At 39.2% G+C, this 27,765-nt stretch overlaps 1 protein-coding gene across 18 annotated transcripts in view; it reads right to left on the bottom strand.

Annotated features, from left to right (window-relative positions):
* RIMS2 (regulating synaptic membrane exocytosis 2) overlaps nt 1–27,765 on the bottom strand; it is a 767,247-nt gene that overhangs the window by 336,786 nt on the left and 402,696 nt on the right. For 16 of the 18 annotated variants that reach the window (XM_034763436.1, XM_034763437.1, XM_034763438.1 and 13 more), the window contains one exon: nt 8–75. The exons of the other annotated variants lie outside the window; for them this stretch is intronic. In XM_034763436.1, the coding sequence (XP_034619327.1) occupies nt 8–75 (68 nt within the window). The remainder of the gene's footprint in view (nt 1–7; nt 76–27,765) is intronic. 18 annotated transcript variants of the gene reach the window in all.

Genomic DNA, 27,765 nt, shown 5'->3' with positions numbered 1-27,765 from the left:
GTCTCACCAAAGACATTGGGGATGCCTCACTGCTATGCCAAGACGTATGGTCCACCCAGTTGTAATCCATGTCTCCTGTGAGAATCAGACAGACAAGATAGTGCAAGTAAAGGAAAAGCGAAAGAAAGGACAGACACAGATATAATAAACTTTAAAAAAATTGTGGTTATCCTGCCTGATTCATAACCTTTGTCTGTAACACTTGCTATAATGTTTTCAAGAGAAAGTTGAGACTCTAAAACAATGGAATACACAGAATGTGGAAAACTGTGTGTGTGTGTGTGTGTGTACATATTCAATATATGTAACATATAAAGACTATACCATTAACAGTTCTTTGAAATTCTTATGAAAATACCTATAAATATCACAAAAAGATTCAACAACTTATTGTGTACACATTCAAAACTTTCTGGACATTGACAACACTAAGTGTAACTTGCATCATCTTTGTCAGTATTGACCTAATAATGGGTTTGTCTTGTTGGAAGGGCCTTCTTGCCTTTTTCAGATCAAAATGATTTATCTCTACACAGCTATAACAAAACATCAAAACAGTGAAATTCTATATCTCACTTTATTGTAATAAGCTTCAGAATGTTGAAACACCTGTCAAGAGATGATAGATCATTAAGAAAAATAAAAGGTACGAAATACTCAGAATTGATTGATATTAACTTTGCATAAAATTTATAGAAAAATTTAACATTCATGAATTAATGCGGGCAAAATTATTGCTATTGTATTGTTATCTCAAAACATGGACTCAATGGGCTGTATTTTGATACATAACAAACTTTTAAAATATTTTCATACAATATAAATGTAATTAATTTTTTTTTTAATAAATGGAAATATCCTATCTCCTAGAACTGGAAGGGAACTTGAAAGGTCATTGAGTCCAGCCCCCGGCCTTCACTAGCAGGACCAAGTACTGATTTTGCCCCAGATCCCTAAGTGGCCCCCTCAAGGTTTGAACTCACAAGCCTGGGTTTAGCAGGCCAATGAGCTATCCCTCCCCCCAGAAAGTTGATTTCTTAGATAAACTGAGAGAGACTCATACTTTTGAACAGTTGTTCCAAAGGATTAATGCTAATGTCAATAAAAATGAGTGATAATACATGACTATGTGCTATATAAATATTTTCCCATTTATCTAGGTTTTGTAAATTGTAGAATATACCTAAGTCTTTTGGCCTTATAACATTTTCCTTATACTTTAGAACCATAAATATCATGTTACTATATGTGAAAATTTTTATTTTATATTTATTTTCTTATTCAAGGCTAACTCCTGCCTCCTGCATCTAACTGCAAGTGTAGGGTCCAATAGGCAACAGAACCCATGTGGTTCTGGAATCCATGGTATAGGTCCCTAAGACTCCTCACCTGTATCTGCCTTATACTCAGACCATTGCTCTGTGGGGGCTCAATGTGTGCTATTGAAACAGCTCAGAGAAGTTTGGGATAGTTCACATCAGGTGACAGGAAAGAGTATGAGTAGTGAGTCTGATATCACTCTGATCCGCTGACCAACACATCTTGCATATGGGATGCACAGATACAGACCCCACAGAACTAACTACCCTACACAAAGCTTATTCATGGTTTGGCAAGAGGAAGGAATGGGGAAGACAGAGTTCTTGTCATGGAGGGGAATAGAGGACATGGGAAGAAATGGGAAAGGAGGTGCATAAAATGCAGCTGGTTTAGGGAAAGAATGGGGGAACCTATTATGGGAGTTGGGGAGTACACAGAGAATCTGGCAGATAAAAGATTGGGAAGCCTGGCAGGGAGACCCTGAAAAGGAGGGGATGGGAAGCTGGCACACAGGGAGCTCATATAGTGGAATGGAGGAATGCAAGGAGCATCTGGCATGTGCAACAAGCTCAGCCTGCACAAGCAATAAAACGTACAGCTCCCTAATATACAATAAACACTGCATGAAAAACAGAAACTTGAAATGTATCTACACTCTTCAGTATCAATACCTTAGCCCTGCAAACGTCTTCAAATTAAAAAAAAAACCTCTTTATGTATACATAAAAATGGCACTGAAATAATGTTAAGGGTTGGTTTTAAGATCCCAATGGGACAAAATTCAGGGGGAAAATATGAAAATCTCTCCTTAACTCTGTCTATACATTATTTAGTCCATATAGTGTATAAGATCCCCCATTATTCTGAGGTTCTCTGGAAAAAAGTCTTAATCAGTTCTACTTGTATTTCTGGTCATGTTTAAGATCCTCAATGATTCCCAATCATATCTGCTCAGATTACAAATAAGAAAGATTGCAGGGGAGGGTTCTGATATAACTGCCAACCTCACAGACTTAACCTGGAATTTGAAAGTCCAGCTAAGCTCCGTTTAACACATAAATTACGGAGATACTAATGATGGACCCATGGCTAAGGTCAGAGTTAAACTGCACTTAAAGCAACAGGACTATTGAATATGTGGGTGCTATTTTTAAAGTCACTATTCAGAGGTGAGTTGCACATTAAGCTTGACCCTTGATGTTATGTTGACATATTTTAGCATATGAAGTTTCCTTTGATTTCATAACATTTAACTAATGTTGAAAACAAATCTCATGAAAGTATCTAGAAGTTTACATATTCTAAATAATTATTATTTAAAGGTCTGAGCCTGCTGAGCCTATTCAAATCAATAGGAGTTTTGCTTGATTTCACTGAAAACAGGATTAGACCCTACTATGAAAGGACTTCTTCAAAGCCATGGTCATCGATCATAGGAAGAATAGTAAAAGACCAATATGGCTCCAGCAGGAGCTCTTTAATGACCTGAAAATCAAAAAGAAAGCCACCAAAAGTGGAAACATGGACAAATTGCTATGGAGTACAACATAGCAGCTCAAGCACATAGGAATAAAATCAGAGAGGCAACGGCATAAAATGAGTTACAGTTAGCAAGGCACACAAAAGGCAATAAGAAGAGTTTCTTTTAACAGAGAAAGATGTAGATGTAGGTCCTCTACTTAGTGAGGAAGGAGAGCTAATAAATGATGACATCAATAAAGCTGAGGTGTTTAATGCCTATTTTGCTTCAGTCTTCACTAAAAAGGTCAATGGTGACCAGATACTCAACACGATTACTGTAAACAACAAGAGGGAAGGAAAGCAAGACAAAATAGTGAAAGAACAAGTTAAAGAAGATTTAGATAAGTTAGATGTATTCAAGTCAGTGGGACCCAATGAAATTCATCCTAGGGTACTTAAGGAACACTGCATTAAGGAACTAGTTGAAGCATTCCCACAACCTTTATCAACTATCTTTGAGAATTCCTGGAGGATGGGTGATGTCCCAAAAGACTGGAGAAAAGCAACCATAGTACCTATCTTTAAAAGGGGGAACAAAGACAACCTGGGGAATCATACAACAGTTAGCCTGACTTCAATACCTGGAAAGATACTGAAACAAATTATTAAACAATTTGTAGAGAATCTGGAGGATAATAGGATTATAAGGAATAACCAACATGGATTTGTCAAGAACAATCATGCCAAATGAACCTAATTTCCTTCTTTGCTAGGGTTACTAGTCTAGTGGATGGGGGGAAGCAGTAGACGTGATATACCTTGATTTTAGTAAGATTTTTTGACACAGTCCCCAGTGACATTCTTATAAACAAACTAGGGAAATGTGGTCTAGATTAAATTACTATAAAGTGGGTACACAACTGGTTGAAAGACCATATTCAAAGAATAGTTTCAATGGTTCGCTGACAAACTGGGAGGATGATCTAGTGAGGTCCCACAGGGGTCAGCTCTGGGTCCAGTACTGTTCAATATTTTAATTAATGAATTGGATAATGGAGTAGAGAGTATGCTTATGAAATTTGCAGATGACACCACGCTGGGGGAGGAGGGGAATTGCAAGCACCTCAGAGGGCAGGATTAGAATTCAAAATGACCTTCACAAAGTAGAGAATTGGTCTGAATTCAACAAGATGAAATTCAATAAAGATAAGTGCAAAGCATTTCACTTAGGAAGGAAAAATCAAACACACAGCTACAAAATGGGGAAAAACTACTGAGGTGATAGTACTGCTGAAACAATGTGACACAGCTGAAAAAAAGGCTAATGTCATTTTGGGGTATCTTAACAGGGGTTTTGTATATAAGACGCAGGAGGTAACAGTCCTCCTTCATTTGGCACTAGTGAGATCTCAGATGAAGTACTGTGTCCAATTCTGGGTGCCGCATTTTAGGAAAGATGTAGACAAATTGGAGAGAGTCCAGAGGAGAGTAATAAAAATGATAAAAGGTTTAGAAAATCTGACTTAAGAGGAAAGGGTAAGTAAACAGAACACAGTAAGTCATGAGAAAAGAAGACTCAGTAGGTGACCTGATAACAGTCTTCAAATATGTAAATGTTGTTATAAAGAGGACGATGATTAATTGTTCTCTGTGTCCAGTGATGGTAGGACAAGAAATAATGGGCTCAATCTGCAGCCAGGTTAGATATTAGAAAAAACTTTCCAACTATAAAGGTAGTTAAGATCTGGAATAGGCTTCTAAGAAAGGTTGTGTAATCCCCATCATTGGAGGTTTTGAAAAATAGGATGGCCAAACACCTGTCAGGGATGTTTTAGGTCTACCTAGTCCTGCCATTGCACAGAATGGTCCTAATAATAAACTAATAATATCCCCACTAGTAGTGTCAGACTACATAGCAATTGGGTGGTTGTTAATGCATCCCAAGAATACCAGACATGGCAGGTACTGCCAGAACAGCACGACCCCAACCTCAATCCTGCCCCTCTGGCATGGCCTTTCATGCACAGTACATGTGAGGTCATGCTGCATAGAGGACGCCATTTTGCAGAGCATGCCTCCCCCTGCTGCCATGACCTCGCACACACACCATGTATGTGAGATGAGGGCAGTGGGGGCAAAGCAGAGTGCTCTGATACCAGACAAAACCAAGTCTGGTACTGGACAAGGAAAAATCTTACCAAAACAGGACTGTCTGGCTTACAAGTGGACAAATCGCCTGCCTACAAAGAGAATAATTGCCCATTGTCATGGGAGACATTTATTGCCTTGTACACCTATAGTATTTTGAGATGCAATGAATAACTTCAATGAAATGACTAAGCATATATATTTTGCATATTAAACATTAAAATATTGAGTGCATTTATGATGTGTGAAATCTTGAAATTAAGAATAATGCATGAAAATACATAATTCTTTGCTTCCTACAGAAAAGTCTTGTATATCACAAATCTTTGTATATTAAGACAAAATATGTTCAATTGTCAATTCTGACTAGTGGAGAGTACCATTACTGGTCTTTGCTTAGAAACTTCTCTGCCCTAATAGCAGGCTCTTATTACTGAGACTAAGTGCATTTCATAGCTAAGTTCAGTACCCAGCAGAAATGAGTCAGGGAAAAATGTCAGACTATTAGATAAATTATATGCTTCTGTACCAAACTTTTTGTTATGTAAAACTGTATAGCAAGCTTTCACACTAATTCCCCAAATCAACTAGTATATTATTAAGTACAATACAATGTTAGTTAGTATCATTATCGTAATACTCAAACTTTAAAGTAAATAAGTTCAGGATTGGGAATGGGGGAGGAGGTTAATCATCTCATTGATATGCAAATTCAGTTCCTAATAATGCCAGCATGAGCTACATATGTACATGAAGAGTAGAAGAAATCAGTTTGGAAAAAATAAGCAAATCTATGATTTATCCAATGTTCTTTTCAGTGGAAACCATGGAGGTTATAAATTGTTTCAGTGTATTATTCCCCATGTTATATTTTTCCCCTCTGAGTTTTGGCCAGAACTAGAGCTTCTAGAATAGCAAAAGAAAAAAAAAATAAATTTCCACCACAACAGGAAGCTAAAAGTAGTGAAAGTCTCAAAAAAAAGCATCCTCTGGAAAGATTTTCAGATGTGATTCAGATAAGCTTCCAATTTTTTTTATTTTAAAGTTTGATTCTACAATGTTTGCCCATTGAAATAGTCTCCTAGGAGATACATCTCATTTTCAGAATATTCTTATCCAAACCACACTCCAATCTTTTTTTGGTTTGCCCATTAACAAACTACCGTTGAGAAAAAAAATATTTCACTGGGTGAAAACTCTTGTTTAATTTCCTCATACAGAATGCTATACATTTTAATAGTCTTTTATAAGAGCAGATTTGTATCAAAATGACATTTCAACAGTGAGGTATTATAATTATTAGCTATTTCCACAACATATTAAATTCTATTGAGATGTGTATATCACCCAGACTGTGGTATCTGAAGACCTTCAAGTGAGGCATTAAGTAATGACTGTGATATACTTTTACCCTTTTGGCCCGACTGGTTAGCCAACTCTGGAATACTTGTGGGTTGTTTCCATTAGAAGAAGAAATTGATTAGAATGGAATCAGGTATTTATTTGAAGCAATCCTATTTACATACAAAGAATGTACATGAAGTCTTGCTTTCCTGAACAGAGTAGGAATCAAACAGCAGGAGACAGTTTTTCTGCTCACAGTTCCAAGTCTCTTTCCAATCAGCACTCTACCCAAAAGCACTGTCTCTTGATTTTTCTCACTGTCATTCCACAAGTGTTTCTCTACAAGTTCACCTCATACATTTTCAATGTGTGCTTCTCTCTAAGGGGAGGAGAGCATAAGTAGGCTATGAAGAGTAGTGGGGTATGGTCTCCAAATCCTGAAGATACCCCAAAATCCTCAAGCAATTAAAGTTGAAAGGCTGCAGAGTATCCATTCCTCCATAATGGTGAAAAGCTGTAATCTTTAATGTCACACACACCATGTACTATGCTTCACACACCATGTACTATGCTTAACCAAAATGCACGAATACTATACTATAAGCATAGTATAGAGTATATTCCTGCTAAAATCTTAAGGAACAGCAGTTAAGCGCCCAAAATCAAATAGTCTACACAGGCTGGGATGTCAAAGGAGACTGAGGAAGTTAGGCACTCAACTCCCTTTTAAGTAGGCTCCTATGAAAATCTCAGCCATAATGAAAAAATACTTTACCTATTGTTACCTTTTCACATGAGGCTGTTTTTAAACTATAGGAGTGCAAATAAAAATAGGGTCAATAGCTGCTTTCACTGAAGCCAGTGACAAAACTTGCAGTGACTTCCGGGAAATAGGATTGAGGTCTATCTGACCTGGCAACGCTTTTTTCTTCTTCTTTTTCTTGTTTGCCCTTCTACAAATCAAAAATGATCAAACCAAGTTAAATCAAATATAGCAAAAGACAAACAAATTATGGATTTTCTCTCAAGCTCAAAATTTACTGCCAAGTTTCTGTCAAGAAGAATATTTTATGGTTGTTAGAAACCCCTGGAAAACAAGGTTTATAATGAAAACACAGGCAAACTCTGAGCTAGGGTAGAGAAGTTAACTCATGGTTTAAATGTTTATGAAAAGGTTACCCAACAGTACCTATGATGTCCGAGTTTTGTTTTCTGATGGATTTTTCATGTCATGGTAAGAATTTTAAAAAGTCTTGATTTACATGTGATAATCTTTATGAATTTAAAAAGAATAGGTGGTTGCTTGAGGAAGAAAAATATAAGTAAATGAGATCCTTAGTTTATCCTCAAGCCAAATGTTTCCACACACTACTCTACTAATTCAGCTCAACCTTAAAGGATGACCCTCCAGTACAGTAAAAGGGTTTTATCCTGAATGTTCACATTAGCCATGCTCTCTCTTTCAATTAGGGATTCTCAGCATCATTGTTCAGAGTTCAAACATGACCTAATAAAACTGCTTTCTTAAGTGTGGTTCCCCAGGAGGGTTAAAACAGTAGGAAATACATTTGTAAAAATTACATTTACATACACATTCCCACAACCAAGCTCAAGCCATCAATCTTGTACATTTTGATAAAAGCCTTTATTAGAGAAAGGGAAGGAGGGAAAGCACATCAATATGGCAACCACATTTTGTGTGACTGGATGTCCACTCACAATTGAATGTTGATAGTTATTTGAGCCAATGGGCTGGAGTTCAAAAGAGGAGGGCTTCTTCAAAGTAAGGACAATAAGGGAGTATCTTTACAGAAAGATGGTTGTATGGTTTTATGTCTGTTTGTTTTTCATTTTAAGAGAAAAAGCAGTTATTGTCAGGAAGGCACAGGAGGCAATCAGGCATTTTGTATGAGGTAATCAAGTTACCTTGTACACTTTATATTTGGTTCAACTGCAAGTTTTTTGTGATTGATTTATACATATTTTCAAATGACTTGTCTAGATTAAAAGATTAAATGGAAATCTGCTGAAACTTTAGGCACAGTAGGAGAACATAAAAATGCCCATGCTCGATCAGGCCAATGGTCCACCTAGCCCAGTATCCTGTCTTCTGACAGTTGTCAATGCCAGATGCTTCAGAGGAAATTAACAGAACAGGACAATTATCAAGTGATCCATCCCCTGCAGTCCAGTCCCAGCATCTGGCAGTCAGAGGCTTAGGGACACTCACAGCACAGCATGGGGTGTATCCCTGAACATCTGGGCTAAAACGCATTGATGAACCTATCCTCCATGAACTTATCTAATTCTTTTTTAACCCAGTTATACTTTTGCCCTTCACAACATCCCCTGGCAATGAGTTCCACAGGTTGACTGTGCATGATGTGAAGAACTATGTCCATTTGTTTGTTTTAAACCTGCTGTCTATGAACTTCATTGGTTCTTGTTTTGTGAAGGGGTAAATAACAGTTCATTATTCACTTTCTCCACTCGTGATTTTATAGACCTCTATCATATCTCCCCTTAGTCGTCTCTCTTCCAAGCTGAACAATCCCAGTCTTTTTAATCTCTCCTACAGAAGCTGTTTCATACCCCTAACATTTTTGTTGTCCTTCTCTGTATCTTTTCCAATTCTAATATATCTTTTTAACATGAAGCGACCAGAACTGCACACAGTGTTCAAGGTGTGGGCATACCATGAATTTATATAGTGGCGTTATGATATTTTCCGTCCTATTATCTATCCCTTTCCTAATGGTTCCTAACATTCTGATAGCTTTTTTGACTGCCGCTGCACATTGAGCAGATGTTTTCAGCGCACAGCCCCCCCCAAACAGACCACACTATAAACTTCAGTAAAGCTGGCATACAGCAAGCAGCAAGCACACAACAAACAAACAAAGTAACAAACAATAAACCCATCTCAAGGAGTCACATAGTCACTCCTCCTTCACATGGAGAACTTCCTCGCAAAACTCCTCTGTTTGCTGCTCCTGTTCGCTAGCTCCTCAGGAACTACACATTTAAGTGTTCAGTACTAAGTTATGGAAAACAATTTGTCTTTAGTACTTCCTTTCTTTCTCTCTTCTCCAACCCATGTAGGAGGCCCAGCCTTCTCCTTCTCCTTTTTTTCTTCCTCTCTTGAGCACACTCTTTTTCTCTTCTGCCCCCATCTAGCACTTGGAACTCACGCACATATTTGGGCTCACAGCCTCACACATCTTTCCTGCCACCTATACTACCATCCCAGTTTCCTCATGGTTGGCTTCCATGCTAGTTCTTCCAAGCCCTTAGCTTCACCTAATGCAATTCCAGCCTCCTCTTAATACTGCCTGGCCTAGGAAAGGACCAGGAATTGCAAGCTGTGTGAAACAAGTAATATTGGGAGTGCAGTGAAAGAATATTTCTGGTAGAAAGGAAGACCATCAAAGACCCTGTCCCATATCCAGCCTTTATCTCAGCAGCTACTTTCTACACATCACAGTGCTCCCCCCCCCCCCCAAAAAAAAAAAGTTAACACTCTCTGATGTCATCTACTTGGAATTAGCTAGTTTCTTGAGGGCTGAAAAGAAACTTCATAACTGGATTTTCATATACATTTGTGAGAAACATCTGAAATATTTGAGAAATGGGAATATATGATTAATGTTAAATTACTATGTATACCCCACCTACCAATCTCCCTGGGGTGATGCAAGGCTAAATTAACTAACTAATCTTTATAAAGTCCACAGAGAAATTCAGATGGATTGTTCTGATTCCCTGGTGGGTTTGGCAGCCAAAAGCTATTAACCATTTCAATCAGATGCAAACTTTCCTGCAGTTTTATATGCATAGAGTGTTCTTCATGAGGCTACCCCAGACACCTAGAGGTTTCAGTTGGTGCAGAATGTGGAAGCTGAAATTATTGGGGTTGGTAAAGGAAGCCCATTACACCAATGTTCAGTGGATTGCACTGGCTTCCTGTTTGCTTTCACATGCAATTCTACATGTGTGTTTGGGTTCTCCCTAGTCACAGTCATGACAACTGGGACTGGTTGATCTGCTCTTCCACAGATGATGGCCACTAGCATTTTCAGTGAGAGGTTCTCTGCTTTGGGATTATCACCCCTACTTGATAATACTGAACTATGACAGTGGCTGATGATAGTGGCTAACAAAAAAAGATTAGAGGCTGCCCATCAAAAATGGCTGAGGAAGATATTACACATTTCATGGAAAGAAACCAGTAAATGTGAGAGGAAAGGAACAGATAGAGCAGGACATGTTGGAAAATGTCATAAAAGAAAGAAGCCTTAGGTGTTTGGGACATGTACACTGTATGGAAGATTGAAAACATGCTAAGCAAGCATTACATTGAGTACCAAAAGGAGGAAAGAGGAAGCAAGGAAGGCCAAGGAAGAACCAGCAGAAGATAGTGACAGAGGACACTGAATGTGTTGGCAACACCTGGAAAGAAGTACCACAATTAGCGAACGACAGTAATCAATGGAAGAAGTGGATAGCCAGATGTGTTAGTAGCACTGGAGGAACTAAGATCAAAGGTAAGGAAGTATATTAACAAACAAGACATGATGCAAAGTTAATCTGTTTGTTCAGATATTTGTCTGAAAGACTGAGAAGGGTAAGTTTATATGTTAGATAATGTACTGAATGTTTTGTGCAGCTTTAATTTTTGCGTCATTTGGATCCCTATATGTACCCAGAAAATTGTGATGGGCATATCTGAAAATTGAAAAATAAAATGTTAATGATGGGTCTTTATAGACTTGGAATTGACAAAGAAGGGATTCACCAGCTGTACTCTAGCCAGCATGAACTCCTTGGCTACCAACAAAGATATTGGCATCAGGAAAGGATGGAGAATAATGCACCCATTGAAGAGTGCTGTTTTGGACCCTAAGGGCATACTTGCATCATAGACTCTTTGACTACAGAGATATATTCATCATTAATTATGGTAGAGGGTAAGGGAGGGTTGTAGAGCTGTTAGATTTGGTCTGAGAGGCTGAGAATGGATCGTGTGTGTTGCATATCACTTATTTTCCTCTTTGATGTCTCATATTTATTAGCAATTTTCTGTGCCCACAGTGGAGTCCTGATTAAACTGAGGAAGAAACAATTAGCTTTAGGAAAATTCTGGATAGCAACAGTTGAGCTAGCCATTTGTACTGTTTGCTCTGAGATGCTCGGTGTAACTGGAGAAGCTAATGGAAACCTCGAGACTACCTTTTCCAGCACTCAATACTTAGTACTACTATGCTTCTGTTGTTCTTTTAGTCATTTGTGCCTATTGAAGTCGGATGCAAGTGAAATTCACCTAGTTTGAAACTGACTTGCACATTTGTAGCTAAACTATACCAATCTTTTCTCCTATTAGTGAATTATAAGCTATTACAATAGTCAGAGCCAATGCAAATAAACATGGGACCTACTTTCCTATAACACACACACACACATCTCATATTAATATTAATAGGCTTTGAGTATACACATCAAATGTACAGTAGCCTCCCATTGGCTATTTGTCTAGTTCCAAGTTTTTACTGTGTTAAAATGAATGCTAATTAGTTAAAAAAATCCTAAACCACACTGAACCAGTGCATCCCAAATGTAAATGAAACTTAAAGTCAAAAGCCCCATATAGTAGAGGATCAGCAAAATGAGTGAGGGAATGGACTGTGTCTCCTTTATAACATATGACATCAGATGCAAAACCAGAACATTTTAAGGCCAGGTTGTGAATTATACTAAAAACATAGTTGGACTAATTCTACTACTGCAGCTGTGGTGCCTAACAGGTCTGATTTTTGGCCCCTGAATATGAAATTTTGATATTTTTACTTAGAAGTTATAAGGTAATGATACAATGAAATAGTTCGCACTAGAATCATATATACTTGTATTAAACTCTCACAAAGGCCTGATTGCAGACCACGGTACCTTCAATTGAACCCTGAGATGCTTTAAACAGTTTCATTTTCTTTTTCGTGCATTCTGAGCTAACTGTCCTTTCTAACTATATGACTGTTATCTTGTTACCTTCAAGAGGAAATATATGGCTATAAGGGAAGAAATAAACAAAGACCTCTCAGCTTCCCCACACATTCCTTCTACCCCTTCTCCCTCCTTTTCTTCATTTAGATTTATATTTAACACTTTGAATAAGCCCACATTTGCTAAAATCTTAATAAAGTCAGAAATAAGACATAATACACTAAAAGGTCTCAAAATATAGTTAATATCAAAACAGATGTTTCAATTAATTTCCTAGTAGTGACACAGAAGCCTACACAAATGATGCTGCAATTTGTTTTCTCTGTGTCATTGCAAGCAATACATCCTTGCTAAAAGGATCAAGGTCCCACATAAAGAAGCTGTACAATTAAAGTTTAGCCAGGAAAGTGAGACCATAAACCTGAGTGTATCCAAAATAAACATCTTCAAAATTGTTTGTGGAAAATTTCTTATCTTTGAACAAATTTGGCACTATGGTTTCATCACAACCATTAATGCACATCTTCGCAACGTGCAGAGTAATGCATTAATTTAAGAAGTAATCTCACAACAGTCCCTAATTCATAACATTCAGAAAATTGCACAATCGACGTTTTAGTCATCCAGAGAACAAATAAAACCTTAAAGCCAAAACACATTTTATAACATTTCTGTTAAAAATCAAGGTCTTCAAACAAAGGCTTTTTGTAATAGAGTAGGTATTCATGGGAATATATAGCTGGATAAATTCATTTACATATGAGAAGATGTTTTTACTAAAAACACTTAAAGATGTTGGTGTATAAAATTATTGTGTATGCTCATATATTAGTAAATCTAGAAATGTTGTATAAAGATCAAGAGTAGCAAGTGTGAAGTTATATTAGGATACGGTATTAGTAAGAATTAGCACTCTTGTGTCACTACTGTTTTGAAATATCTAGGACAATGCTTAACATAAAATAGAATATTCCAACTATTTGGAATTAAAAGATTGATTTTATAATTAAACTGGAAGTTGTTTAAAATTTGAATCAAATAAGGGAAAACTCTTAAGTTCCTCTTAAGAGAAAGAAGAGAGGATCTCTCCACAAATTAAGTGTAAGAAGAAAGAAGAATAAAGTTTTAAACCTTGAAATTAAGTAAAACTCTCAGAAGATAATTACCTACTGATAATAAAGCATGTGAAAACTTTTATCCTGTTGTTAAATAGCTCAGGAACTAGCAACAGAAAATTGAGCTAAAAGACTTTTAAACAACTCTGTTAGTGTATATTTTAATTACCAAAGCTAAGAAGAAATTAAGGAATTCCAAGAAGTTTGAAAACCCTTGGAATGGTGAACTTTTTAAAGCTTGGATGCCACCTATTGGATGGATAGGAAATGTGCAATGACACTTTGACCTGTGCAGTTGGTAAATTTACATCCTGCAACAACATCTGCATCCATACCAAAAACTTGGACTGCCCAACAGGAAGATGTTAGAGGCATCAAAACTTCCTTTTTTGGAGTCAGTCTAGTCCCTCAATACAACTGAATGAAGAGACAACCCATAAAAGTGTTGCAAAATCACAACTCACTATTCTCTCTCCAATAAGATATCAGATTTCCTACACCTAAAAAATCAAAACTTCATTTCAGGTCCTAAGGTTCCAAACTCTGAGGCGTCCCAGTCCTGACCCAAGAAAAGGTGTTCTATTCATATAAGCCATTTTCAGTGACTTTGTTCTTCCAAGACAGAGATTCTTTTATCTAAATCTCATTTACAGAGAAGAATCTAGATATTGGAAATTTAAAGGTCCAAAGTAGAAAATGTAAGCAGCCTTAGGAAAGAAAGTGCCTTTCTGAAGATCATAGATACCAAGCAGATACCATCACAACACCAGAAAACTCCCTGAACAAGAAAAGGAAGGCTGAGATAAATCCCAATTTGCTTTAAAGCATAGGAAGTTTTAAAAGTCAGTATTTACTGCTAAGTTACTGTAGGGAATTACTCATTTATTTACCTTTCATTGTATTCATTTGCATACTCATTATTGATTATTTTGTGTATTCGTTTTTTCTCGTTATTGTAGTTACTTGAATAAACATTTTCTTTATTTCAAAGTCGAATTCAATTGTTGATTTTGAGGCATCATGTCATGCATTAAAAGAACCACTATGACTAAAATAGTGGGAGTCACATCCATTGATATAGTCTCATGACCAGCCTGTATCAATCATTCCATCTTTTTATTCTGGTTTCCCCTGAACTAGCCATATGAGAAACAGTTCGTTAACAATTCCATTTATTTAGCTGTTGTTATCCCGGTTATCAATTCTGATAATTTGATTTGTTTTCCTTACATAATTTTTAGATAAAATTACTTGATGTTCAAATATTCCTTTTCAACCCACAGAATGAATCAATCATGAACAGAGGTGAAATGGTAAAGATCAGACTTACTATCAGCAGTGAAAATAAAATGTTGACCTACTTTAAAAAGTATTAATTCATAAGGGCATTGTATATATATATTCCTGAAGTCCTATAGAAACAATTCTCATGAAAGGTGACACTGCTAACATGAAGATGTCTGCTACTGTAAGAACACCGTCATCTAGAATCAATTCCCATCTGAACATAACAGCCTGCCTATACAATGTGATAGAAGATCAGCTAGTTGTTTTATTGATCAAACCTGGTTTCCCCCTCTACCCTTGTTCTAGTCAAGCTCAGTGATATTTTGCACCCCAAAACTGGAATTGAGAACATAACATTGATCTCCTGGCTTGGTTGCCAGCATGAGGTAACCAACTAACAAATTAAAAGGTATTCGCATTTCTAGCAGATTAATGCACTAAAGAACTATGGTAAAATATACTTTTACAAATAATCAATATGAATGTTAATAAATTTCAAAAGTGAAACAATCTCTTTGCACAATTTCTCATATAAAATACTAGAACCAACATGAGGCTACCAGCTCATCTCAGCCATTGCTGGCTCCGTTGTTTGCTGCTTAGGGATTAGAAAGGGCCTATACTTTTAGCCTTGGATGTAGTGATAATGGTGTGAGGCCAGTTACTGGATGGAGATCTCAACAAACTGGCAAAGGGCCCAGTTCTACAGCTTTGGGCATAGTATTCCCAATGAACTCAGTGAGAGTTCCTCGTGCTGAGAGTGGCCGCATAATAGGACCCTAAATTTGCTCCGAATGTCTTAATTATTGATTAGAAAACACAAATTTTATTATTATAGAAATATAAAATAAACTTAGAAATAAAACATTGTGCATGTTTTAACTACTAAGTAAACTGAATAGCAATGTACTGCCTAGGATCTAAGTTGACTTATTATTTTCCTGTCTATAATTTGTGATCTGCATTATACAGAAAGCCAGGGGCAAGTTTAAAGTTCTACCTAAGAAGTAGGATGGAAATACAGACACAATGGTATAATCATCTGTCTAAGGGGAAGTGATTAATTACAGGAAAAATACAGCATTCAACTATAAATCACAGCTATTCTTTTCTCTGTAAGGCTGTTTAACATTACACATACAGAATATTAACAATAGCCTTCCTAGCGGCCTAAACAAATATAATGTTTAATTAACATGAGCTGCCTGATTATCAAAATGTGGTTATAATGGCAGTTTCCACAAACTAGGCTCACTGTTGAAATGGTGTGGTTTGAGAGGCAGAAAACACATCACAGCAGTAACTCCAAAGCAATATTAATCCCTGGCAGCACACATACCACACACTCTGCAATGCATCTGCTGTTTCAGTAAACTGGAGTGGCAGCAGAAAGGTTCAGTGCCAAAGTTCATCACTTTGACACCTCAATATAAACTTCTGTAACCTAGTAATTGGATCATTAATTATTGATGTCCCTTTTGCTAGTTGCAGTAACAGGAGCAATCTGATATATTTAAACAACAGTTCTTCTTTTGACTTTGGTCACATGTTATTTTTGCCTAACCAGTTCATTTGAAGGTAATTATTTCCTTGGAGACTAATGGCAGAAGCAGCAACATTGAAAATGAAGTTACCACGAATTCCAATAATAATCATTGTACATTTTCAAATTTAGCTTTACCCTTGTTGTTTCTGATCATCTTAGGAAAAAAATATTACTACCAAAGCAAATTAATTAACATGGGCCATGATTAAGGCTACGATTTAGTCACGGCTATTTTTAGGAAAAGTCATGGACAGGTCACAAACAATAAACAAAAATTCATGGCCAGTGACTTATTCACGACTTACACTATAAATAGCCCTGACTAAATCTGCTGTGGGGGAGGCACCCGTGGGAGCCACTGCTGTGGGGCGAGGGAGGGAAGCAGAGGGCCGCTGCTTGGAGAGGCAGGATGCCAGCTGCCCAGGGCTGCCCGAGCAGCGGCTGGTGCGGCTGGCCCCAGGGCTGCTTCTAGCAGAAGCCAGTGCAGCTGGCTGCCGAGCTGCTGGCTGCGCTGCGGGGCTGCTCCAGCAGTGAACACTGTGGCTGGCCTCGGACCACCTGAGCAGCTGACCCTGGAGCCAGCTGCTTTGGCATTCCTGGGATCAGCCACACTGACCGCTGCAGAAGTCACGGTGGTCACAGGAAGTCACAGAATCCATGACTTCAGCAATCTCCATGACAAACACGGAGCCCTAACCACGTAGCCACAATGATTTGTTATGTCTAGTTTACAGTTTAACCAAAAACTGGAAAGTAGCAACATTTCAGGGATTTTTTTTAAGAGCTCAAGCTTATTTTATATATGAAAAGTATGTGCATGTGTGCATGCGTGTATGTGTACATACACACACATTATAAAAATGTTAAGGATGCAAATTTAAGCACTCAGAAGCTATGAAAAATATGAGATTTACAATCCTAATTTGGCCCCTGCATTTTGATACAGTCTTTAATTACATGTTCACACACTATTTTTTCAAAGGACTGCTGACTCACTCAATACACAGGATAGACAGTGCTCATTAAATTGGTATTTAATTGCTACATGGAGGATAAGCCCATCAATGGCTATTAGCCAGGATGAGCAGGGATGGAGTCTCTAGCCTCTGTTTGCCAGAAGCTGGGAATGGACGACAGGGGATGGATCATTTGATGATTATCTGTTCTGTTCATTCCCTCTGGGGCACCTGGCATTGGCCACTGTGGGAAGACAGGATACTGAGCTAGATGGCCCTTTGGTCTGACCCCATATGGCCGTTCTTATGTTCTTGCATTAAATTAAGTATGGTTCTTTTTCCATATCAATGTGAACCCACACATTATTTACTGCACACTGTCTAAAATTCGCACTGAATATAGAATTTATTTCCTCATGCGCTTTTTTGTGGTACTCTCAGTATAGTATCTCAATTCTTTATAAACACTAATGAATTTATCTACCCAACACTCTTGCGAGGTGATATAATTATCTCCATTTTATATATTGGGAACTGACAAGCAGAGGTTAAAGCCAAAGGATCTATTTTCCACAAATCCATGTTGATTTGCATTAATTACATTATCCTCCTTTAATTTTTTTATTGATCGAGCCCTGTATCAACTGTTCCATTATCTTGCCTAGGCACTATGTCATGCTGAGAGGCCTATAATTACCCAGACCATCCCAGTTCCCTTTTTTAAAAATTGTATAACATTCATTTTTTTCCAGTTTTCTGGAACTTCCCAGTGCTCCAAGACTTATTTAAAATCAACATAGTGAGCTCCTCGTCCAGCTCTTTTAAAACTCTCGGATGCAAATTATCTGGACCTGCTGATTTTAAAATGTCTACCTTTAGTAGCTTCTGTTTAACATCCCCAATAGATACTAGTGGAATGAAAAGAGTGTTATCATCACCGTATAATAAGACTATATCATCTGTTTTCCCCCCATATACAGAACATAAATATTTATTGAACTTCTGCCTTTTCTGCATTATTATTGATAATTCTATCATTTCTATCTTGTAATGGAACAATAGCATTTTGAAGATTCTTTTTATTCCAATATATTTAAAAAAAACCCTTCTTATGGTCCTTAACTGCCGGCCATAGATTTCTCTTTGTGTCCAAAATTCCTACCTTCTGATTTATATTCATTACTATTAACTTCCCCTTTCTTCCGTTTGTTTTATATATATCTACCTTCACGTCTTTAAACCATGGTCAGTTTTTTTTTAAACCAGCACAACCTTCTTCCTCAATTATGAGATTGTGGCTTTTGGGGCATATAGTAAGATGTTCTTAAATTATTCAATCCCTACGCTTGGTACCAGAGTGGCCTCTGACTATTGGGAAAAGCAATTGAAAGGAAATTGCCCATCAGCCTCTGCAACCTTAGGATGGAACATGTTCAATCACTCTGTGTGCATGATAAACACACAATCTGGTCAGCACCAGCAGTTGAAAGGGGAAGGAGCAGACTCACAGATAGGATTTTTTGATAAGTTAGGTGCCAAACACTAAACAAGTCTCTTCTGAGCATGTGTGAACTGCAATTTTTCCGAAGCTTGTAACTTGGACAAATTCAGGTGAATTTTCATAGGGAAAGCAAAAGGATGAACTGAGGAGGACATCCCCTCCCCATCCCCGACAAATTTCAATTCTCTTTTCTAAAGCACAGAAGCACTAGAACTTCAGCAAAATGGTAGCATGAAATTTTTTAACATGGGTCAAAAAGATATGTTTTCCCTAATCTCATTCTTGAAAACTGTTGAACCATTTTAGCTTAAACTTCCCAAAACAATTCAGCCTGAGACAGATACCTAATATGAGAAATTTTAGCCTGAGTGGTTAAATTTTATAAATAACTGACCTTGCCTTCTTTGACATTGCCTTCTCTAACATAAGTATTTAGCAACATGCATATTTAAAAAACAAAAAAACAAGCAAACAACCAAAATAACCCCAAATGCTACTGAACTGAAACACCCTATTGCACATGTTTCTCCTGGGAAAGGCGGAGAGAACAAACAACATATGACATATTTTAGTCATGTTGTTTAATGCACCATTGGAAGCATGGCCGGCTCTGGCTTTTTTGCCACCCCCCAGCGGGGAGCGCGGCAGGGGAGGGTGCCGAGCCCGGCCGGGGCCCTATTCTCCCCGACCGGCCGGAGCGCCGGGAGGAGGGCAGAGAGCCCGGCCGGGGCCCCGCTCACCTCGACCGGCCGGAGCGCTGGGAGGAGGGCGGAGAGCCCGGCCAGGGCCCCGCTCTCCCCAACCGGCCGGAGCGCCGGGAGGAGGGCAGAGACCCCGGCCGGGGCCCCACTCACCCCGACCGGCCGGAGCGCCGGGAGGAGGGCGGCCCCGCTCTTCCCGGTCGGCCGGAGCACCGGGGAGAGGGTGGTGAGCCCGCTCTCCCCGACCGGCCGGAGCGCTGGGAGGAGGGTGGAAAGCCCGGCCGGGGCCCCGCTCTCCCCGACCGGCCGGAGCGCTGGGAGGAGGGTGGAGAGCCCGGCCGCAGCCCCGCTCTCCCCGGCTGGCCGGAGCGCCGGGGGAGGGCGGCGAGCCCACTGCGGCTCTGCTCTCCCCGGGTGAGCGCCGTCCCCCTCCAGGTGCTGCCCCAAGCACATACTTGGTAGGCTGGTGCCTGGAGCTGGCCCTGATTGGAAGGTGTGTTTCAATAGCTGCACCGCCTATTTATATCTCAAGTTGTTATAAATATAATCAAAAGGCAGCATCCATAGCCATGCATGGATAGCAATATATAGTTAAGGTTTCCTAAGCATTTCCAACAGTAGTAATCACTTGCACTTGACTATAACTTTCTCAACGTTTTTCCTTCTCAGCTGAAATTTGGTACGCTCAATTAAGGATCATTTTTTTCCCTGGAAGTTTTATTAAAAAACAGGTGAGATCACCTGTTAGAAAGCTTAGGCTATTAAGTGCTTGCCACTTTTGAAAATGGCACTTAGGTTTCTGTGTTGAGTGGACGCTTTGGGAAATTTTATCTTTGGTCCCTATTATTGTTATATTTGTAATAAAGATGAGGCCTTGATGTGTGTATCTTTTGGTGGATTGTTCTTTGCATGTTTCAATTAGAAAATTACAATTTCTCTCCTGCAAATTGTCCCAGCTGCAGCCCCTGGGCCTGTCATACTTTCCAAAAAGGTATAGTATTTTTCCTAGCCTCATGGTTTACAAGGTGTCAGACTTTAAAATAACCATCTTGGTTTTCCCCCACTTCAGTTTTGACCTAATTTTAACTATTTCCATACTGAAAACTGTTTGAGATGAAATTAATGAGGAACAGAATATCATCTGAAAAGGCTTAGTATCCCACCTTTCAAGTGGTATAAAATGTTAATCTGTAAGCCTAGAAGTTTATGAAAATACTGTTAAAGACATACTTCTATTGGTGTTAAGAAAGCAAGAGGATATATCCAAACTATGAGTTTAAAGGGTCAGAGCATCATCTAGTATATGGGATAAGTACATTGACTTCAACTGAGCTACGACGATTTATGCAAGGTGAAGATCTGGCCCAAAGAGTGGATGTTGTCTAGTTTATTAAATTATTTTCAATATTGTTGTACTTACTAAATATTAACTATGTAACATATCTCTGTATCTTTACTAAACTTGACAAAAAGTAAATATTTGTACTTGGGCTGTGATTTTCTCCCAGTAAACTCTGAGAATCCATTTGAATGCTAGCTCACTGTTGCTGTCACAGGCAGCTCCTGTTTCCACATTAATGGGAACTACAATGGCAATTAAATGAAATTAAGAAAATATCAAACTTTACATTTTTTCCTCCAAAGTCTAAAAATTTCTCCACTTAATTAGATGGGATAATAACAGTGATTTTGGAATGTGGAAACAGGAATGCTAATGACACCAGCTGCAACATGACTTTCAGACATAGATGGAAAATAGAAAGGACAAATGTTAAAATTATTGAAAGTTATGTCTACACTACAGATTTCTCTGCCAGCATACCTGTGTTGGTCAGAGTGAAGAGATGTGATCCCAGCATCACTGTGCTGGCAAAATAAAGCCTACAAGGAGTGGAAGATGGGAGTGATCAGCAAGGAAAGCTACCTTATTGAGGTCAGAACATGTAGGGATAAAGTGAGAAAGGCCAAAAGCCATGTAGAGTTGGACCATGCAAAGGGAATTAAAACCAATAGTAAAAGGTTTTATAGCCATATAAATAAGAAGAAAACAAAGAAAGAAGAAGTGGAGTGGAGGTTAAGGATAATCTAGGCATGGCCCAATATCTAAACAAATACTTTGCCTCAGTCTTTAATGAGGCTAATGAGGAGCTTAGGGATAATGGCAGGATGACAAATAGGAATGAGGATATGGAGATAGATATTACCACATCCGAGGTGGAAGCCAAACTCGAACAGCTTAATGGGACTAAATCAGGGGGCCCAGATAATCTTCATCCAAGAATATTAAAGGAACTGGCACATGAAATTGTAAACATTAGCAAGAATTTTTAATGAATCTGTAAACTCAAGGGTTGTACCGTATGACTGGAGAATTGTTAACATAGTTCCTATTTTTAAGAAAGGGGAAAAAAAGTCATCCGGGTAACTACAGGCCTGTTAGTTTGACATCTGTAGTATGCAAGGTCTTGGAAAAAATTTTGAAGGAGAAAGTAGTTAAGGACATTGAGGTCAATGGTAATTGGGACAAAATACAACATGGTTTTACAAAAGGTAGATCATGCCAAACCAACCTGATCTCCTTCTTTGAGAAGGTAACCGATTTTTTAGATAAAGAAAACACAGTGGATCTAATTTACCTCGATTTCAGTAAGGCATTTGATATGGTTCCACATGGGGAATTATTAGTTAAATTGGAAAAGATGGGGATTAATATGAAAATTGAAAGGTGGAGAAGGAACTGGTTAAAGGGGAGACTACAACGGGTTATACTGAAAGGTGAACTGTCATGCTGGAGGGAGATTACTCATGGAATTCCTTGGGGATCGGTTTTGGGACCAATCTTATTTAATCTTTTTATTACTGACTTTGGCACAAAAAGTAGGAGTGTGCTAGTAAAGTTTGCGGATGACACAAAGCTGGGAGGTATTGCCAATACAGAGAAGGACCAGGATATCATACAGGAAGATCTGGATGACCTTGTAAACTGGAGTAATAGCAATAGGATTAAATTTAATAGTGAAAAGTGCAAGATCATGCATTTAGGGATTAATAACAAGAATTTTTGTTATAAGCTGGGGATGCATCAGTTGGAAGTAACAGAGGAGGAGAAGGACCTTGGAGTATTGGTTGATCACAGGATGACTATGAGCCGCCAATGTAATATGGCCGTGAGAAAAGCTAATGGGTCTTGGGATGCATTAGGCGAAGTATTTCCAGTAGAGATAATGAGGTGTTAGTATCAAGTATACAAGGCACTGGTGAGACCATATCTGGAATACTGTGTGCAGTTCTGGTCTCCCATGTTTAAGAAGGATGAATTCAAACTGGAACAGGTACAGAGAAGGGCTAGTAGGATGATCCGAGGAATGGAAAACCTGTCTTATGAAAGGAGACTCAAAGAGCTCAGCTTGTTTAGCCTAACCAAAAGAAGGCTGAGGAGAGATATGATTGCTCTCTATAAATATATCAGAGGGATAAATACCAGGGAAGGAGAGGAATTATTTAAGCTCAGTACCAATGTGGACACAAGAACAAATGGATATAAACTGGCCATCAGGAAGTTTAGACTTGAAATTAGACGTAGGTTTCCAACCATCAGAGGAGTGAAGTTCTGGAACAGCCTTGCAAGGGGAGCAGTGGGGGCAAAAGACATATCTGGCTTCAAGACTAAGCTTGATATGTTTATGGAGAGGATGCTATGATGGGATAGCCTAATTTTGGCAAGTAATTGATCTTTGACTATTGGGGTAAATATGCCCAATGACCTGTGATGGGATGTTAGAAGGGGTGGGATCTGAGATACTACAGAGAATCCTTTCCTGGGTGTCTGGCTGGGGAGTCTTGACCACACGCTCAGGGTTTAGCTGATCACCATATTTGGGATTGGGAAGGAATTTTCCTCCAAGGCAGATTGGCAGAGGCTTTCGCCTTCCTCTGCAGTGTGGGGCACGGGTCACGTGCTGGAGGATTCTCTGCACCTTAAAGTCTTTAAGCCATGATTTGAGGACTTCAATGGCTCAGACATAGGTTAGGGATTTGTTGCGGGAGTGTGTGGGTGAGATTCTGCGGCCTGTGTTGTGCAGAAGGTCAGTACAATATTCTGGCATTCCTATAATCCTATACCAGTACAGCACTTTGAGTGTAAAGATCGCCAAAGTCTTACATAATTGTCAGAAATGTAAACATACATACTGAAAAAAAAGTAAAGTAAGTGGCAGACACACTTTTGCTCCAATATTATCAGACTTGCCAGGGCACAAAAACACAGTAGCTATAAGTAACTGGAGAAGAGAGAAGCCTCTACACAGAGCAGCCCATAAAAGGAGACATACTTTGCCAGTGCATTAGATAACTATTTGTAAGACAACACTGAAAGGTTGGGTATCAGGATTCCTGAGTTATAATCCTGGTTATGAGACCAGTGTATCAAATGATTAGAGACAGCACACCCCAGTACCTAATTTGGTGCATTTCTTCTGAAAGGCAGAGTGGAGTGATTTAGCTCTGTCATACTGGAGACTAGGTTTGATTTCCAGCTCTGACTGAAGAGACCTTGTGCAACTTCTCAGTTATCTTATCTGTAAAATACGTGGTGAATAGTTGCCTCTTCTAGGACAGGGGTTTTAGTCCTTGCTTAATAATAAGGGTTGTGAAATGCATGGAAATATTAATATCAATCAGGGGAAGAGCAGGGACTAAAACTCATAGTTTCCTAGCTTGCAGCTCAATACCTTTCCCTAAACTACAGAGGCTTTTGTGTGGGAGTCACTCTGAAATTGTGTGACATTTTTATCTGAGATGCAGGAAAGTGAGACAGATCTGACAAATGCACCTCATATGTGCTGTGTCACACTTGGCAGATCTGGTAGTTGTCAGTTTTCCTTGGAGGCAACACATCCAGTGGTGATCTGTGCTTGTAGCATAGCATCCTGGCTTGGACCTTGCCAGTCTGTCTGTGTTCAAACTATTTTAAAAATAGTTTTATCTTGCTAGCAAGGAACTATAAGCAACACAACCTCAAGGTTAAATTTATATACCACCAGCAGTGTTCATGGTGCTTTTCAGGTTAATAAAACTTCAAGATCCCTGCTCCATGGAGTTTACAAGCTAAATTAGATGGAAAACAAGACAAAGAATAACAGGCCATGCCAAGTAGAAAAACAAAAGTAAATAAGAAGGGATACTGCTCTTTCAAGAGCAGAGTTTAGTATAAAGTAGATTATACACTATGGCCCAGATCCTCCAAGGTATTTAGGCACTTAATTCCCATTTAAATAAATGTTAGGTGTTTAAGTACCATTGAGGATCTGGGCCTATGTGCTCCCCTCCCCTCTCTCCTCCCGCCCCCCCACCTACTTCTTTTTAGTTACATTTTAATATTTAGAATTTTTAAAAAAATGTAAACAGTATTTATTTGATAGTTTATCAGTTCAATGATTATTTGTATTTTATGAGGGATTTATATAAAGACAAGTTATTCAGTGGGAAGAGTGTTCTTAACATGAAAAAACACATGGAGGAAGGATTGGCAGCTATCCTACTGAAGGTACTGTATGCCTGTCTTGTTGCATGGCCTCTGGATTCTGATGTACCAGCATGCGCCCAGACCCCAAAAGACCCCAAAGGCACTGAAAGTGGGGGTGCTGAAATGATGGTACCAGAGGTTGTGTGGCAGGAACAGTTGCCTGAAACTCATCCTGCATCAATGGTGAATCTGGAACTGAGAGATAAAAGTGGTCCCTGGTCACAGGCATTGTTGGTACCAAGAGTATAGGGTACATCACAGACCAAAACTAAGCTATAAAAAGTCACAGCAATGGAATTGGTCTCAATGGTATCACAAGTGGAGCTGCAGTCCATGACTCTACATCGCTAGATGATGAATGCAGTACTAGGGAGCTCTTAGCTGGGCCTAGCTTAGCTCTGACATCAGCACCAGACTTCTTTTTGTGAGTCTCTGTCAGGGACCTATCTTTCAAGGAGGAAAAGGGCCTGTTCTGGCTAGAAGAATTTAAAGTGCCTGATTTCTTCTGGTGTTTATGTGATACTGGAAGAAGGAGAATGGCATCTTCTCTTGGGTTTCCTCTGATGAGGGGAACTGCCAATTCTGGTGTGCATTCCAAGATGGAGTAGTGCCTAATTCCCAGGGATTTACGCAGGCCACAGTACCTGAGTTTAAAGCTCAAAATATATATATAAAACAAATTACTAAAACAAGTATATCTAATTAACACCATAATCAACTAACCAATCCCACTAAAAGAGTAGAACAACTTTCTCTAAAGAGAAGAAAGGGACAGAGTGTGACAAGCACACACAAGTTCCGACTACCGACTCTAGGTGATGAGAAGGAACTGAGAGGGAGGGGTCAGTGCAGCTCCGCCCCTTTATGCTCTCGGCTAGCAGCACAACCATACAGAGGACACATGCACCACCCTGATGAGTACTACTACTATGGGAGAAGTACTCTGATGGTGCACTGGGATGCACACAGCTGAAGTGGAATGAACTTGTCCAAGCACTGGAAGAACCTAATTTCCATAAGAGGAGAGGGAGAAAGGAGGGAGCAAGCACAGGGCCACACTGAGTTTCAGAGCTCTTTCTGTTTCCTCCTGCCACTCCCCCTCTTGCAAAAATGGCATTAGCTGCCCCCTCTCCAAAAATGTCTGATGGTCTTTGAGGGACTTTGCCTGTCTCCTGGAGCAGCTGTGATTTACAATTTGTCTCCAGGAAGCAGAGAAGGCAGACAATCAGACAGCATTTACCTGTTCTCAGGGTTGAACATGAGGGCTGGAGCTCTTCACATTATCACAAGACTGCCTGGAGCAGGGACAAAAATTGTATTGACAACACTGTACACTATAGACTGTGTGTATGACTTCTAAGAGGGGGTACTATGTAGCACACCCTATCTTTAGATTGCTAGACACTTTCAGTTACAAATTATTCTTGCAACTTCTTTGTCAGAAACTCTAACACTTCCATTGTTTGCAGCAGATCTTTGAAATTTGGCGCAGTGAAAGCTTTGGGACAAGCAAAATGACTTTTTTTTTTCTTGATCTATGATATTCCATTCAGATCTGACTAAGAGATACACTTGCATTGTCATCAAAACTTGGCAGCATGCTACTACATTAACTGAAGACAAGTATTCTAATGAGCCCGGGTAACACCACTACCAAAACAGCAGCAACAAACGCACTGCACTGGAGTCCCTAGGAGCAGACAGACTATTTAGGATTGGGGAGAGAGAGCTGAGCTGGGTTTCCCCAAAAACCTACCCTCCCTCAACACTAGAACAAGGTCTCAGTTGCCCATCCACCCCTTCTGGAGAGACAGAGACAGGTTGCGCCAGTCTCACTCTGACAACCCTCACCCCTGGATGCAGCACAGTATCCCAATGGCCTATTCGCACCAGAAATAACAGTCTTGTCTTGCTGCCAGCTAAATGTAGCAAGTCCTGTAATTCAAACTCTGCCAATGATGCATGATACTAAAGTTATCACAGTAGCACATAATAGAATTTGATTTTACTTAAAAAACAACAACTTGGGCAGTACTTTAAAATAACATTATTTAAGTTGCAAAGTCAAGTACTCAAAAATTAGAGAATGCCAGAATTAAGGTTGCATGTGCAACCTTAATTGTTCCCCCGTGCATATATATTATGACACAGTGTTTAAGTACACGATCACATACTAGATTTTTTTCACAGGATCCCTGTCTCATTCTGTGCACAGGATCAATGGTGCTCAGGGAATGAATCAGGGCTGTGTAGTGAATGAGTTTCTAGGATCTTTGTCTCATTTGCTCTAGCAATTGAAAGGTACATAGCGCGCTGGTCCTGCAGGAAGAGAAAAGTTGGTTGGATTGTCTTCTAGAGAAAGCAAGTGAAAGTCACACAGCAGAACTCAGTTTTGTTACTGCCTCTTTTCACAGTCTTCCAGTGTGATACTGAGAAAGAAACAAGACTAAAATTTAGCAGGTGGCTGTAATTATGGGACTGGATAACTCCAGGAATTAGGACACTGAGCTTTTCGCTTCTAAATCACCAGCTCATAACCATTATAGGTTCCTGAAAACTTTTATCCTCTGATGGCTGTTTTCTGACCTGATTAAAATTAGTCAGTGGCCTCAGTTTAGTTTCTAGAAGACTATTGCAATAAGTATCAGAGGGGTAGCCGTGTTAGTCTGAATCTGTAAAAAGCAACAGAGGGTCCTGTGGCACCTTTGAGACTAACAGAAGTACTGGGAGCATAAGCTTTCGTGGGTAAGAACCTCACTTCTTCAGATGCAAGTGGCACCTTTGAGACTAACAGAAGTATTGGGAGCATAAGCTTTCGTGGGTAAGAACCTCACTTCTTCAGATGCAAGTAATAAAAATCTCCAG

Source organism: Trachemys scripta, chromosome 2 (assembly GCF_013100865.1).
Source record: "Trachemys scripta elegans isolate TJP31775 chromosome 2, CAS_Tse_1.0, whole genome shotgun sequence".
NCBI classification, from domain to species: Eukaryota; Metazoa; Chordata; order Testudines; family Emydidae; genus Trachemys; species Trachemys scripta.
This window is presented reverse-complemented; position numbering and strand designations above follow the sequence as displayed.